General features: G+C 39.7%; 1 protein-coding gene across 7 annotated transcripts in view; it reads left to right on the top strand.

Annotated features, from left to right (window-relative positions):
* LOC136884883 (trithorax group protein osa) overlaps positions 1-16,531 on the top strand; it is a 744,453-nt gene that overhangs the window by 226,820 nt on the left and 501,102 nt on the right. For all 7 annotated transcript variants that reach the window (XM_067157182.2, XM_067157180.2, XM_067157183.2 and 4 more), the window contains exon 2: positions 8,080-8,370. In XM_067157182.2, coding sequence (XP_067013283.2) covers positions 8,080-8,370 — 291 coding nt within the window. The remainder of the gene's footprint in view (positions 1-8,079; positions 8,371-16,531) is intronic.

The following is a 16,531-nucleotide window of genomic DNA, read 5'->3' as shown; positions in this document are numbered from 1 at the left end:
CAAGATGGATCTAGCATTGTTCAGTTTGAGATGAATAATGCTTTGTTGGTGAGACTTAGTGTTTACAGTGCACTGTGTGTTCGGGTGTGGGCTAGAACAAATTTGTTACTTTTATTGACCTGTCGGTCTCATCCTTGGCTAAGTGACTAAGGGATGAGCGATGCTAGTAATGCCATTCCATATGCAGTCAGTCCCTGCTATGAATGGTGTGAAAATGTCGCTCGTTGGGTCGATTGGTGCAGTGGGCTAGGCATACTGATATGTAACGGCAACTTCTGGCTCATTGAGGAAAACAACGGGAAACTGAAACTACCTCATTTCCCTAGTATACCTCTTCAGTGATGCCTACGCCGTCTATGAGAGCTGATGGTGGAACTGTTGAGGATAAAACCAGCCTTCGGGCTGAATACTCAACATACAACACAACGTTTAATCTATGTTAAGGCTTAAGGATACATTTCAACCGAGAAATTTGAAGCATGAGAATATAAGTAAATCTGTACACTGTAAATCAGCAGAAACACTCGCTTTCGCGAACACAGGAGCCACAAAACAAAGAAAAAACTGATTTGCAGTTAAAAACCATTATAAACAGCGTTGGGAAACGAATACAGAATTATCCCGATCGTTTTCCCTGAAAAGCTCACCGCAGTATGAAATTTTCCTCATTCACGTCGTACAATATCCCTTTCCTAGTGAATTCAGAACTTGTTTTAAATATTTATGGCCTTGTCTAATTTTGTGCCACCCTACGTCCCTCGCCCTGATACTGAGAATTGTATGTCGAACCGTTGTCTCGTTTCTCTGCAAGGTCGGGTATGGCCAGATACTGACGAATGGAACTGTGAAAATACCTCCGGTTGACGGAGGCATTCGTCCGGCCGCGGAGCTAACCACACAGTGACCTCCTCGTTAGTGGTCCGAAGCAGACATCTCCCCACGGCCACCTCCAAATCCCGACACAATCTATCAAAGCGGGTCCTAACTGACCGTGTGACTGTCGGTCGATATTCGTACCCTTGGTATTGAAAAAGTGTTGACAGATCGAATGTTGCAGAAAAGAGCAGATTCCTTTTCCGAATTCATTAGCTTCTTGGTTCTTATCTAATTTTCAGAATAACGGAAACCACGAATATAAACGCTATAAAATTATCAGTTAAATGATACTTACGTCGTATGACTTAACCCTCTGTATGCCATCCTAGTACAATATCAGGAGGAGGAGAAGAAGAATAAGAAGAAGAAGGAAAGAAAGAAAGAAAGAAAGAAAGAAAATATTGTGAGAAAACGATGTGGTAAGAACCAAGCAGGTGATGGCAGGACTGAGGAACACTGAAATATTTGATTGTGTTCAGAAAAATTCGTAGGTTTCTGTTCACACACCACTTCAAATAATAAAGATTGGTGGTTACATAAATAATATGCCGGTACACGTAATCATATACCTACACACCCGACTGTAAAGTGACCAAGGGACATTGTGTGAAATTAATATTTTACACACATTGATGTTTAACAAACCGTAATAAGTAACCTATGTTGTTTGTTTCATATACTTATTGCAGTATATTAATATATCGTTAAAGTGTAGGTCTATAAACATTCATCACACACAGGCTGCATGTTGATAATTATAACAATTTTCTATATATACTGGCTTCCCTCAAAAATCAATGCCCTTACGACACAGCTAGCAGTGTCAGGAATGAAGTACACTTGCAATTTAAACTCACCTGTAAGGGTAATAAAAAAAAAGCCATTATAGATTTTATTTGAATGTGTCAAGCCTAAAAAGGCACACTTGAAGCTGAATAATGCTGTGAAATAAACGAGAACACTTGGAGACCGAAAATTCACTTCGTATTCACGCCTGATACAGTGGCAACAGGCCATGTCTCAGCCCTCCGACCTTTTACTATTAGTCGACCGTGTTCCAGAGAAACATACGACTAACATATTTACAAAACACTAGCCAGATTAGGCTCTGAAGCATGACCAGTCAGGAAAAGAAACGGAACCAGAATCACCTCTGTTGCGATGAGTTTCATTAGACGTACAGCAGGATAAACACGAAGGGACCACAAGTAGATCGAGGAAGCTAGGAAAGAAATTAAAGAAGAGATCATGCTATCCCTAGAATTTCGTGAAGTGTAATCATTTCTCAGAGAGACGGTCTTTAAATTCAAACGTACTAATTTATCAAATTGTATTGACTTCAACTTGTGGCTGCGGAGTATTTTGTCTCTCATTCTGAATCTTTGAGGAACAGTTGATGAATTGTAAGTTACGTGGCTAGGGAATTGGAAGTACTTTCGCCTTTCACTGACGACTCTTGAAACATGGTGTTTGATTTTCGAAGATCATTTTGTGACTACCGATGGTCACGGTGATTAATTACTGTATAATATGGGCGAGAAAGCATTTTGTGTTGATTGTTATAAGGACGTTATCTCAATGCATACAAAAAGAGGCAGAGGTAAGGAACTAACATGGATGAAGACCCCGTCCTAAATGTATAAACTTAAATGTCAGAAATGCCAGCCTAGATCAGTAAGTTCCGGGAAATTTAACTGGAAATATTGAAAACTATTACATGAATAAGTAACAGTTTCTTTTTAACTAACAAAAATATTGTTTAAAAATTAGTTAGGTTACAGCCTGAAAATTCCAATTTCCAAAAAAATAGTGATTAATATTGTCTTTAAACAATTTTATGAATTCAGTATCATACTTTCATGTGATTGCTTGCCTATATATTTGTCGTGATTATATACAAGGAAGAGTCTTTCAATTTTCTTTTGGTGTGATAGGGTTACGATGTACGTGCAGACATGTTGTGTTATCCAATAGACTGGGAAAAAATAATTCGCTGCATCACTTGCAGCTGTTCTGGGGTTAAGAAACAGACTAAGATACTGGAAGAACTGAAAGGGCCATGTCAACAGAATGGCAAGGAACAAAATCACAAATCGGACCTTCTGATACCGGCTCTAAGAAAGTAGCTTTATTGCACACTCACCAAAGAGATGAATATAGACCATAACAGACCTCTTGATCAAACACTTGCTTGAATTTTATTTTATTTTATTTTATTTTTTTAGCTGGAGTTGGCTCTACGAGGATCAGATTTAGGTAACTTAAGTTCACAGTTTAATTCCCTGTACTTTGCATCATATTTTTAAAATAACCGACATATTTTTCGTAATCATGAGAGTAGTGATGTATCTGAACCATCCTGTACTTGATATGTACATATGGAGGTCGGCTGTTATTGGTCCTGCAGTGGAGCGCTTCTGGTGGCGCGCGTCAGACAGATGAGTGTGTGGGTGTCCCCCATCCATCAGCCCAGCCGCCAAGTTTTCCTTCCCGCCAAACTCGCTAGCTATATGCCTGTCTCTGTGAATGGAGAGAGAGCTGGAATTGAGGTCAATGCCACGAGACAGACTGTGGGTATGTTTACTGCACTTCCACTTTATCGATCTCGGCAAGTACATGTGGCTGGCATGATAAGCTCTCTTTCCTTGTTCACGGTGCGAGCTTGCTTTAGACTGCTCGGGATTTGTATTCAGATATAATCGGAGAGAGGAGCATTGTACCTTGGTTAAGAAGGCTTTGAACCGGCATGGAACGTATCCACGTGCATCCCAATTTAACAGAAATGGAGAACTTCTGGACATACACTGTGTTCAGAAGGCTTTGATCCGTCATCTGAATGTAAGAGTGATATTCACGTGCAACTCAGTTTAACAGAAGTGATGAACTCTGTGTAAATTCTGGACTTTTACTCTGGTTCAGGCGTCTTTGACCCGTCATCTGAATGTTAGGAGTGATATCCACGTTAATCCCTATTTAGGATAAACGGAGTACTTCTGGACATATACCTTGTACAGAAGGCCTTGATCCGTCATCTGAATGTTAGGAGTGATATCCACGTGCGTCTCAATTTTAACGGAAGTCATGAACTTTGGGAATTCTTGGCTTGAATTCTGTGGTTCAGGTCTTTGATCCACCATCATCTGCATATTACGAGTGATGTCCAGCGTATCTCAATTTAACAGAAGTGATGAACTGGGGGAATTTTTCCACGTCTATCCCTATTGAACAGAAGTGAGGAATTCTGAGAATTCTGAACTTGTATACAAATATAACTTGAGTAGAAAACTCCGGGGATTCTGGACTTAGGCTATTGCCGGGAGGATTCTGGACTTGGGCTCACAAGGCCAACACACAATTGCCTAGAGGATTCATGACTTGAGCTCAGAAGGCCAACACACTATTGTCTGAAGGATTCTGGACCTGGGTTCAGAAGGCCAACGCACTATTGCCTGGAGGATTCTGGACCTAGGCTCATGAGGCCAACATACTATTGCCTGATATACTCAACCCGAGTTCTATTTTGCCTTTTGTTCCCTGTAATCTTGGAGAAATCCAAATTCATCATCGTGTATTTTATCCGCTGCACGGAAAGGCATAGAATCATTGATATATTTTGGGGCTCAGAAGACGGGAGAGAGAGAGAGTTCATATCCACAATTCTGTCCTCAAAATTTCAAGAACACAATTGGTTTACCTAGCTGATGGATCAGCGCAAACACGTCCTCCTTCCGCTGCACCCAGTACTCTATCGGGTTGGGAATCGATTTGAGGAACGTGAGACATCACTCGATGCATCCCTCCATGAACTTGTCTTCTCGTATGTCGACGAGAGTAAGCTTTGTATCACCGGTGGTTTTGAACATGGTGAACAAACCATCGGTCAAACGGATATGCATGCCATGTAGAGGATACGCTCGGGCTGCACTCCGCGTGTCTCTCGTCTGCGAATTTCACTCGTAGCCATCATACATAGAGTGGCCGGATCAATATTGATATGCTGTTCACAGAGGTAGATACTTTCGAACGAAAGCTCTTCGGCCTCTTCGTCGTACAGCAAACTGATCGGTTTCTCTGCCATGCGATCTAAATATTTTCCCTCTTGTAGAAATTCATTATGGTGTGCAATCGAACTAAGTTATAAACGTATTCAGGAGCTTGCATTCTTGGAGCAGCGTGTAGATGACTCTGCTGACCTGCAGTAGAATACATAGATGACGAATACTGGTTGCCATGGTTACGGTGGTGTCGAGAAATTGATGACGCTATTTACAGATAGACCCTCAGCCCAAAAATATACTCGTGTTAAAACTGCCAGAGAATTCTGAGAGCCGGGCTGAGTGGACAGACGGTTGAGGCGCTGACCCCAACTGGCTCAGTCGGGTGGAATTTAAGTTGCTCAAATATGTCAGCCTTGTGTCGGCAGATTTACTAGCACGTAAAAGACCTCCTGTGGGACAAAATTCCGGCACATCGGCGTCACCGAAAACCATAAGGGCAGTTAGTGAGTTAGTGGGACGTAAAGTAATTATTATTATTATTATTATTATTATTATTATTATTATTATTATTATTATTATTATTATTCTGAGATATTTGATCGACTTCAGAAGTTGGGGTTCTAAATTATGATTGGCTGTTTCATCTTCCGTGTCGTGATCGTTTAGATACCTTACGTTTACAAGAATGTGCTCTAGCTGACAAACGTAACAGAACACGTTTTGTAGTTTTGCGAAGTTACATGTCGAAGGCCAGAGTCTCAGCTTTTGTTACGGACTCCAGCTAGAGTTCATTTTTGTAAGCGTAAGCCCTTCATTAAGTCGGTGCAAATATGACTTCAGTATGTGTTATTAGAGAAAATAAAAATAACATTTTCTTGAGTTATTCTCATATATTTGCTTCGGTTTGACTTATTTTTGGAAGAATTTCAGATACAAATTGATTCTTTAAAGTAGGCAAAAGTATGAAATATCAGTATTACTCCCCTAACAATGAAACTAATAATTAATAATAATAATAATAATAATAATAATAATAATAATAACAACCAGGTGGTTCAATGTTTATACTTCACACAGATTTTTTTTAATCTGGCAAAATTTTCCTATGGAAAATTCAAATGATCATAAATATGTATTTCAATAAATGAAACTCATTTTCATAATCATTAATTTATTTGTATTTAACGAATCGCTTATGAGAGACATCTACAGTATATGGCGTTTGGAGTCTATTCAGTGCATCGAAAAGGAGAAACTAACTCACGGCCTATGTAACTACCACGCATGAAATAATCACTTCTCTAGAGTACGATGAGATGAGGCCTCTTAGGTAAAGGGTCATGGCCATCTATCAATATTTCACATTACAGCCTGCACTGTTGTTAGGTAACATCGCGTCACCCATTTCGTATGGCTAATTTCGTGACGCAAATTTTCAGGTGACCCCCGGTCATCAAACATACTGCAGGATGATTTTCAGACAACGCGTAGACACATCATTATACCTTTAACCTTAACCACAACGAAGTTGCTTTACCGAGTTGGACCTGTCAGTTTGGTTACATCTTTGCACGCTATTCCTAGTCGGATATTTGCCGCGCATCCTAATAAACCATCTTACTATGCAACACAACTTTTATTACTTGCAGACCGGAAATTCGTGAGATAGCCATGTGTTCACCAGAGAGATGACAAGAATATTTACGATTCTATTATTGTTGATGGGAGGAATCATTTCAAATGAACTAACAAGTGTTTCTAGGAATAGAATACAAGCAAGCACACCTGTGTATTGAAGTTAGTGGAGCACGTGACTAATCCGCTTGTAAAGAGGGGAACAAAACAAAACTGGGTCGGTCGAGACTTGGGTGGGAAGAGACTTCGAGGGGAAGGAATACCAAGTAGATGACGTAACTCTCAAGGTCTTACCTCCCCCTACACAACCGAGAGAGAGATAAACCGTTTAGAGGTTCATTCACTTTTCAACAGCTCTCTCTCCTTCCGTGACACTCAAATCGTTATGATTAGCCGATGACGTAATCAAGTGCGTGCCTCCTTCCTTGACCTAACGATGCTGCGACTTCACACACTCCACCACTAGGAACAAGCATTTACTTGAAGTCTCCGCAGGGTCTCACAAGAGGGTAGAAGGGTTGATTACGTCCGGTTTGGTAAATCTTGAATTTGTATTTCCGCAACGCAAGGAGTGATTAAGGCGTCTCTTCAATCAGAAATTGCCGCATTCATTTCCAACAAGATACAATTAACAGACTGGACGGTGTATTTTGGTGTTACTTTATTTTGGTCTATTCTCATCATGGGCTTTCGATGCTATATTGTGTAATCTCTATATGGCGTATCTGATTTCATCTCTTGTCTTAGTAATGATTGCTAGATCATCAACAAAGGCTAAACATTTCACCTTGACTGTTTCCCAAATTTCCTTTGACGTCCCTTTCCCATTCTCTAATAACTTTGTGTAGATCCAAGTTAAAGAGAATGGTGGAGATGGCGGCGCCTTGACGAACGCCCGTACGTATTATTATTATTATTATTATTATTATTATTATTATTATTATTATTATTATTATTATTATTATTATCGCACTTGCTTTTATCCGTCTCCTTTATTATCCTCTCCGACCTCATTTTTTGACTTTTAGACTCCGGTATTTTTTTTTTATTATATGAAGAGTCGCACCCCTGTGGTTCGGTTTCCAGGTAGAAATTAAATTATCTGTAAATGTCTTACTAATTTCTAAGGTTATCGTTTGTTTCGTGATGAAATGTGTTATTTTGGTATTCATTGTAATTGCTGTGTTATTTTTCGTTGTTATAGAGGACCATGAGTCCTAACATAGCCACTATTAAAGACAAATAAATAAATAAAAAGTACATGTGAGACGGGGCAAGTGCAAATGCTGGGGCTGTACCGTAATTATGCCACGGTCGCTTCCTTCCCACTCCTACCCTTTCCTATCCCATCGTCGCCATAAGACCTATCTTTGTACGTGCGACGTAAAGCAGATTCTAAAAAAATAATAATAATCACCGCCATCGTTCTATCTATCAGTAAGCTGAAATGGTGACACATGCAACTTGGGTTTTTTTTTATCCGATCTAGGTACATATTTTTTGGCAGCTTCATGGACTACTAATGATTACCCTAATCGCTAACATATATATTTGTTTTTACTCGTTCTAGGGCCCCGTTCCGCGTGGTAGTCAACCTCCGTACCCTGGAGGTCCTGGCCCCGGAGGGTTCCCTCAGCAGCAGCAGCAGCAGCAACAACAACAACAGTCTCAGCAACAGCAACAATCCCAACCCCAGCAACAGCAACAACCCCAACAACAACAGCAGCAGACTCCGCAACAGTCCCAACAACAGTCGAGTTCTCAACAGCAACACCAATATCCTCCGTACCCCCAGAGGTACCCTACTCCTCCGGGACCTGCAGGGCGCGCGGGCCCTGGTCAACCCTTCAGCCCTCACCAGGTATGTGCATATCTACTTTGGAGAACAAAAGTAAATGGATTAGGAAAATTTTAAATCAAGGCACTGTCTGTCTTGAAAATCATGTTTTGTACTTATGCGTTTCAAATCTAGACGGTACGTGTTCGGAGTTGTCCTGTATGTTCTCGTTGCGAGATTGTGGATTCCCGGTGACTTGGCATGTAGGAAGGAACTGAACACCATTGAATTATCAGTAAACTCTTACACACCTGAAATTGCTTTTAATCCGATATAAGAAGGAAATTGTTCAGGCATGTTTACCTGCAGTACACGTCAGTCGTGGTATGTTGTTGAGCCCTATATTTCTTATAGCATGAACATTTTAGAATATAATTTTATTAGAATTGTCATTTGAGCATATACACTTACCTAGCTAGTTCCACGAAACGCGGTCGACTGAAATGTTTAAATTCCCGGACACGAGCAAGTAGCACATTATCGTAGAGATTTCTTGAGCAGTTGATGAACAAAGGTTTATTAGTCCATAGACTGGTATGATCCAGCACTCCATGCCACCCTATCCTGTGCTGACCTGTTCATTTGTACGTAACTGCTGCATCCTACATCTGCTCTAATCTGCTTGTCTACCGTTCTTACCGCCTACACTTCCCTCAAAAACCAATTGAACAAGTTCTGGGTGTCTTAAGATACGTCCTATCATTATATCCCTCCTTCTGGTGAAATTTAGCCAAATCGATCTCCTCTCACCAATTCCATTCAGTATCTCTTCATGTGTGTTTCGATCTACCGATTTCGCCTTCAGCATTCTTATGTAACACCACATTTCAAGAGTTTCTGTTCTCTTTCTTTCTGAACTAGTTATTGTCCATTATTTTACTTCCATGTAATGCCATGCTCCAGACGAAAGTCTTCAGAAACATCTTTCTAATTCCTATATCAATGTTCGAAGTGAGCAAATTTATTTTCTTAAGGAAGGTCTTCCTTGCTTGTGCTAGTCTGCATTTTATGTCCTCCTTACTTCTTCCATTGGTAGTTTTTTTTTCTACCCAAGGTTTATTTACAATTTGTTAATAAGAGGGTTCTCCCCTATGGTTGTGGAGCTGCCTGACTGAGGCGGTAAAGGCGTGCTCTGTTTACCCGGAAGGACGTGAGTTCGATTCCCCGCCAGGAAGTAGAAACATTTAAGAAACGAGATTTCCACTTCAGGAGACACAAACTGGAGGCAAAGACGGTCGGACGTAGAGCTAACCACTCCACCCCTCCAAGACCCTTCGTGGCCTTTACGCAGACAACTTTGCGCTTACCCCTATGGTTAGTACGAGTTACTCTAAACACTGTTTAACACTTCACTTACTTAATAGAACCACGCACCTGTCAACGAATGTATCGGAAAATGTACCTACCTACAGCGTATTAAAGACAAATGTTTTATATAAATATTCATGCTCTTTGGGATTTGACTTATATACTTAAATAATATTCGCAATAAGCCTCCGTGGCTCAGGCGGCAGCGCGTCGGCCTCTCACCGCTGGATACCGTGGTTCAAATCCTGGTCACTCCATGTGAGATGTGTGCTGGACAAAGCGGAGGTGGGACAGGTTTTTCTCCGGGTACTCCGGTTTTCCCTGTCCTCTTTCATTCCAGCAACACACTGCATTATCATTTCATAGTATTCGTCAGTCATTAACAAAATCGCTTTGGAAGTGGCGACCCCATTGTAATAATAGCCTATATATATATTGTTCATTCAATACATCCCTGACCCGGTCAAAGACTGGAAACAGGTTGTGGATTTTCATTCATTTTCAATATTCGCAATCGATAAAATGAAATTGTGTTTTCCCTCTGGAAACTTCCAAATATTTTATAACGAAACATAAGGTTTTAGCGGGACGAAATAGGCTATACAAAGTTTGAAACCCATTCTTTTATGCAAGAGGCAGCTCGGTTTTTGTTTCAGGAGGTGTGCACTATTAGTCTGCCATGTAGTTCCTCTTTGAAAATATAAGCTACTGCTACTTAGTTTTTTCTTTATTTGTTTTTTTGTTAATATCGACCTATGCTTAGTGAAACGTCTCCTTTTTTAGGATACACAGGTTATCTTGACAGGGTCGTTTTTCCAATGTGCAAGTTTAGTCCCGCCGACGCGGGTGGGTCAGCTTAAAATCTTCCAGTTCTGCAATTTCACCCATTTGCAAAGTCGTGATTTGTATTCATTTATTATTTCTATAATTATATCTTGAATTGGACTAACGGTTTTCACATTTGACAAAATTCTTTCTTTCGATTTCAATAAATTACGTCGATTGATAGTTCAATAAAACGTCCTTCCACATCTGCGCTGAAGTAAGAATCAGTTTAAAGTAAAGAATGCAATCAGCTACATGTGTGATAATCGCAAGGTGCAACCAGTCTGTCCGACATTAATTTCTTTGCAAGTTTTGTAGAAATGTCAAGAATACCTTTTTTTTTTTATAATACTTCAGTTTAATTTTTTTTAAACATTGTAAAACGTCTTAAACAAGAACTTGGGACTGGCGATTTATTAATGAAAGTTTTCGCGTATCGGGATAATTTGCTGATAAAGTTGATACGACCTTTCTTTTTAAATATTATACATTATGTGAATACACTAGCTCCTTCTGTGGATCAGTGATAGAGTGTCTGTCTCTGTCGGACACTCCATGTTATACGATGTCGGTATGTAAAATAATTTGGTGTTTTCCTGCCAAAATTAAGGTAAAACTCGACCGTAGCTCGCCCATCTAGCAGACTAAACTGGAACGTCGGTATTGACATGCAGTCGGTCTAAATAGCATGTACTCAAAATGCTTGAACACATTATTATTATTATTATTATTATTATTATTATTATTATTATTATTATTACTTTCCCTTTTATGTCCTTTTTTTACAATGTTGCCCAGTTATTTTGCCTTTTTTCAGCAATTGGTTCTATTAAATTCTTGTTTTGAAGTCATTTTTCTTAGTTCTGCGTTCTTATTTACTCATTGTTATGCATTTACAGTACATTGGGTAATCAACATATCTGAATATCATCCGAGCCGAGAATACGTTTAACATCAAAATGTTCAGTATTTAGTTCTAAAACTGTCCAATAAAGTAACTTCTACAACCGTTTTGGTGGCAATCCTTTACTCAGACAAAATGAAAAGGGGCTCAAATGCTGTGTATTCCACTGAGATATCAAACGCGTAATCACTGCACCTATGTAACAATAAGGTAATAATATTTTCAATACATAACATCCGGCTGCAAGGCGCAAGACGTATCAAATTCCGAGAAATTGAAACTTGAATATTTCGAGAGAGTTTCATAAGTCCAGAACTCGATACAATCTTACAACGAACGAGCAAGCTTCCCGCTCGTATTATATTATTATTACAATTTATGACACTAATTGTTCACACCATTACTAGTTAGTTAATGTGGATAATGCACATATTTACTAATTTTGGTAAACATATATTTTTCGATAATTTTATAGGTCACTTTTCGGCATTTATTAGTTCATCAGAATTCCGGGCGCAGGTGATAATTAAATATCAAGAAATTGGAATAACCTTGGCAACTCTTGCATTCATTGTATTGGTTAAAAACAAGGACTAATTTGAACTGCCGATTGCGTAAATGGCTTGCTTATTAGGTAAATACTGCAGAGCTTTGCAGTGCTTGTCGGGAAAAGAAGTGTCAGCAGTTTATTTGTAATAATGGACATTGTCGGGTGGTGTTTGAATTTCACGCAAATTATTCATTACACAATACGTTTCATAGAAAATGCATTCATCGCCACCATTGTATGTGTGGTTTGTTAATGAGTAATGCAGTGGCTGTAATAAAGTTTTGAATTGCAAACGGTTTATACTAATAATAGATAGGGGGGAGAATGTGCCATTGGAATTCAGCAGATTGTACCAGGAGGGAGGAACTTTTGTTCAACAAAGTTGGTGAACCTGCGTGTTGCGAATACCACGGCATTCCACTGACATATACAGACTTTAACATACTTTGGAGCAGTGGCTAGTGGCCCCTTATTGACTTGTGCAGAGGGAAATATGCTCCAAAAGGATAGAACATACATTTTCTCAGATGAGATGGTAGCAGTGATTGTTGTTCTTAGGGGAAGTTAAACTGGGCAACCATCCTCCCGGGCTGTGTAGCTCAGCCCGAGAGTGCGGACTTCATTTTCAATTTACATGTAGCCCTTGGTGACAACTTTATCCAGATGATATTGCAAGGCGCAAGTCATACCCCATTCCGAGAAATTGAAATTTGAGTATGTAGGATTTGAGAGATGTGTTTCGCAACTAACATTACTTGAACACAGAAACGCTCAATGAATTACAAACAAGCATGAGATTAACACAACACACAAGTCTTAGCTGATTTGTGAGCATATCAACACATGACAATTGACTGTCTGTCCTTTTTTCCCAGAGTTCCCTTGACACAGACCAACCGTCCTTTTGGACACTACCCGTATGACTTTCCCACAAATATTTCGAGAGAGCTTCGCAAGTCCATCACTCGATAGGCTTACAGCGAACGAGCAAGCTCGTGGTGTTCTAACGTCCTGTTTGTACGTTATTCCCATTGCAAGGACGTTAAAGATGTGTGCAGTAATATGTATTGAACAGTATTGGTCGACTAATGTGCGTGTTGTCATCTGCTTCTCTATGGGGAGCCTGATGTTATGTATTGAAAATATGATTACCTTATTGTTACATAGGTACAGTGATAACTGATGATTACACGTTTGATGTCACAGTCGAATAGCCAGCATCTGAGCCCTATTTATTTCGTTTGGGAAAAAGATTGTCACCAAGCGTGGGCAAAATCTCTTTCCCATGTCTTCGTCGATATATTTGTTGGAATGGGGAATACCGCGGACATAAAAAAAATTACAACAAAAGAAACCTCCAACGATCACGAGCTTGTGAAGAGGAGAGCGTGTTTGTTGCGTTGTGCATTCAGTGGATGGGACAGTGTCGTGTGCTGGTTTTCTGAACCGCTCTCGAATAATTCAAAATTTAATTTCTCTGAATTGGGTGGAAGTTCTTGCCATGGCTTGCATGTGTACTGAAAATGAAAATGGATCAAATCGGTGGCGACACATTGGCAAGATCTTCTTTTGTCAATCCAGCGGTACGTCAGCACGGCGGAGCCCAATGTCGCCTCCTCGGCGTCTTCGAAACCTGTAAAATTAATGGAACGCAAAACTATTATTATTATTGTTACCGTGTTTTTGTGGTAGTTAGAGGTGAAAGAAGGTGCGGGGTGGTGAACAGGTCTCAAGCTACGAAAGTAAAATTAATTTAAGATTTAATAAGGTTATATTTTCTTTTCAAACTCAGAAATAACAAGAATGGCAGGTACAGAGTAGCAAGGCAACAAAGAGCAACAATAGTATTTACAGGTTTTGGGCTTCGGGCCCCAAACTTCCAATTCTCGAGCAGTTAGCCCGAATTTACATGTACATAAGGTTTAGCAAAGGGGCAGAAAACCCCAATCATGCCCAGGAGCACTTGCTCCGAATTACACAGTGATACCTCCTAGAGGCACGCAGAAACAAATTGCAAAAGAGCGATCCGCTCTCAAAGATTTAAGCCTATCACAAGGCCACACCTAACTCTACTTTCAAGCTGTCCTCTAAGGACGTAAGCACAGGGGTAAAATACCCAACCTACTGAGGTCTATTAAGCGATAAAAGGATAATTACATGACCTCTAAAATAACACGAGAGTAGGCGATCTGCACTCCTAATGTATTTGTTTCAAAACCTAATTTGCCTCTAGGCCACTGATGCAAGGGCTAATCCCATACTAAAGAGGTGACTTTAGAAAGAAACAAATTTACGTAAGGTTAAGGAAGAATAGGTTGAGAAAATAAGTTCACCTCAAAACAATAAGAGTGGGAGCTCGAGAGGGTTAAGCACTCTCTATCCCAATATGTAGTTTAAAAGATAGAATAGATAGTTTCTTTACATTTTAAGGAAGGTTACATAATGGAAAAACTTCGGACCCGCCCCGAGAGTTAAACTGCTGAGCAAGCAAGAAAAGAAGTAATTAATCGGCCATTACCTGGTTGTTGACTGCCGCCGAAGAAAGAGGCGCTTCCCGCCCCCTGCTATGTACTTTACACACGAAAAGATGGAACAGAAGTGGCGCAGAGACCCTAAAATCAGCAGTTTATATACTCTCGTGGAAAGTTCGAGGCGTTTTAGGAAGGAAAACACCCGCCCACAATCTTTTATTGGTGGTTAAAGAAAACCCCTACACAAGATGAAGAAGAAACACACCATTGGTGGAAAATTAATTTAAGAAATTCGGGATTGGCTAAATTCAAAACAAGGGGAAAGAAAGGGTTAATATTGCCAACTTAAACAATGACTGAAGGAAATTTAGCAAAGAACAAACTTTTGAAATTAAATTTTCTCCAAAAAAACAGTTCTTTCACTTCGCACTAGGGTGCACTATTGTTGATCTTCAGTAGTGTCCTCTAGAAGAGAAAGTTCACACTTCTTACTACAAGCAAAACAAAAATACGTCGAAAATGACACAGTTCAAAACTCCAAAATTTCCAGGTAGTGACATCTTCTGAGAAAGTAGAAACTTAATACCGTAGATAAAGTTCAGACTTCCTCCAGCAGAGGAGTTTCAACTGGCGCAAATTTTAAATAAGCGGCGTGGAGGTGTACCGCCCGGTACAATTATTATTATTATTATTATTATTATTATTATTATTATTATTATTATTATTATTATTATTATTGTTACGGAGTTTTCCGTGGTAGGTAGAGGTGAAAGAAGGTGCGGGTGTGAATGGATCTCAAGCTACGAAATTATAGTGCATGTAAACTAAATTTAAAATTTAATAAGGTTATATTTTCCTTTCAAAATAGATAAGTAACAAGCGTGGCAGGTACAGAGTAGCAAGTCAAATAAGGTAGTTACAATATTTACAGGATTTGGGCTTCGCGCCCCGAATTCACAATGTTTGGGCAATCAGCCCAGTTTTACCCCAAACACAAGTTTTAACAGAGGGGCAGAAAACCCCATTCATACCTAGGAGCCCTAGCTCCAAATTACACTGAAAAGCCTCCTCGAGGCATACCATACTCAAAAGAGCCACACGCTCTCAAATTTAAGCCTCTCCCAGGCCACACCAAACTCCACCTTCAAGCTGTCCTCAACGGACATAAACACAGGGGTAAAATACCCAATCTACTGAGGTCTATTAAACGAAAAGAATGTTAATTAAATGACCTCTAAAATAACAATTTAAGAGGAGGCGAACTTGCACTCCTAATACACTTTGATTAAGACCTACTTGGCGCTAGGCCGTTAATACAAGGGCTGATCCCATACTAAAGAGGTGACTTAAGAAGAGAACGATTTGTTTTACATTAACGAAGAATAGGTTGAGAAAAGTAAGTTCACCTCAAAACAATATGAGTGGGAGCTCGAGAGGGTTAGCACTCTCTATCCCAGAATGTAGCTTTACAAGAGAATAGATGAAAAGAGTAGTTACATTTTAGGAAAAGGTTACATAGTGGAACGCTTCGAACCCTCCCCGAAAGTTAAACTGCTGAGCTAGCAAAGAAAGAATTTATTAATCGGCCATTACCTTATTGCTGACCGCTGCCGAGGAAAGAGGCGCTTCCCGCCTCCTGCTATGTACTTTATACACTGAAAGATGGAACAGAAGTGGCCCGGTGACCCAAAAATCAGCAGTTTATATCCTCTCGCGGAAGGTTCTAGGTGTTAGGGGAAAGAAAACACCCTCCCACAAACTTTTTATTGGCTAGGGTACAGAAACATATTCAAGTTGGGGGAAGATACCTATGATTGGTCAGAAATTAATAACAGAAATTCGAGATTGGTCAAATGCAAAACAAGGGGAAAGAGAGGGGTATACAGCCAACTTAAACAATAACAGAAAGAAATTTAACAAAGAACAAACTTTTGAAATAAAATTTTCTCCAAAGAACAGTTATTTTTCTTCCCACTAGGGTGTACTATTGTAGTTTTTCAGTGGTGTCCTCTAGAAGAGAAAGTTCACACTTCTTATTTCAAGCAAAACAAAACCACATCAAAAATGACACAGTTCAAAAACTCCGAAATTTACAGGTAGTGACATCTTCTGTGAAAGTAGAAAATT

The sequence above is a fragment of the Anabrus simplex genome, chromosome 13 (assembly GCF_040414725.1).
Source record: "Anabrus simplex isolate iqAnaSimp1 chromosome 13, ASM4041472v1, whole genome shotgun sequence".
Classification (NCBI taxonomy): domain Eukaryota; kingdom Metazoa; phylum Arthropoda; class Insecta; order Orthoptera; family Tettigoniidae; genus Anabrus; species Anabrus simplex.
This window is presented reverse-complemented; position numbering and strand designations above follow the sequence as displayed.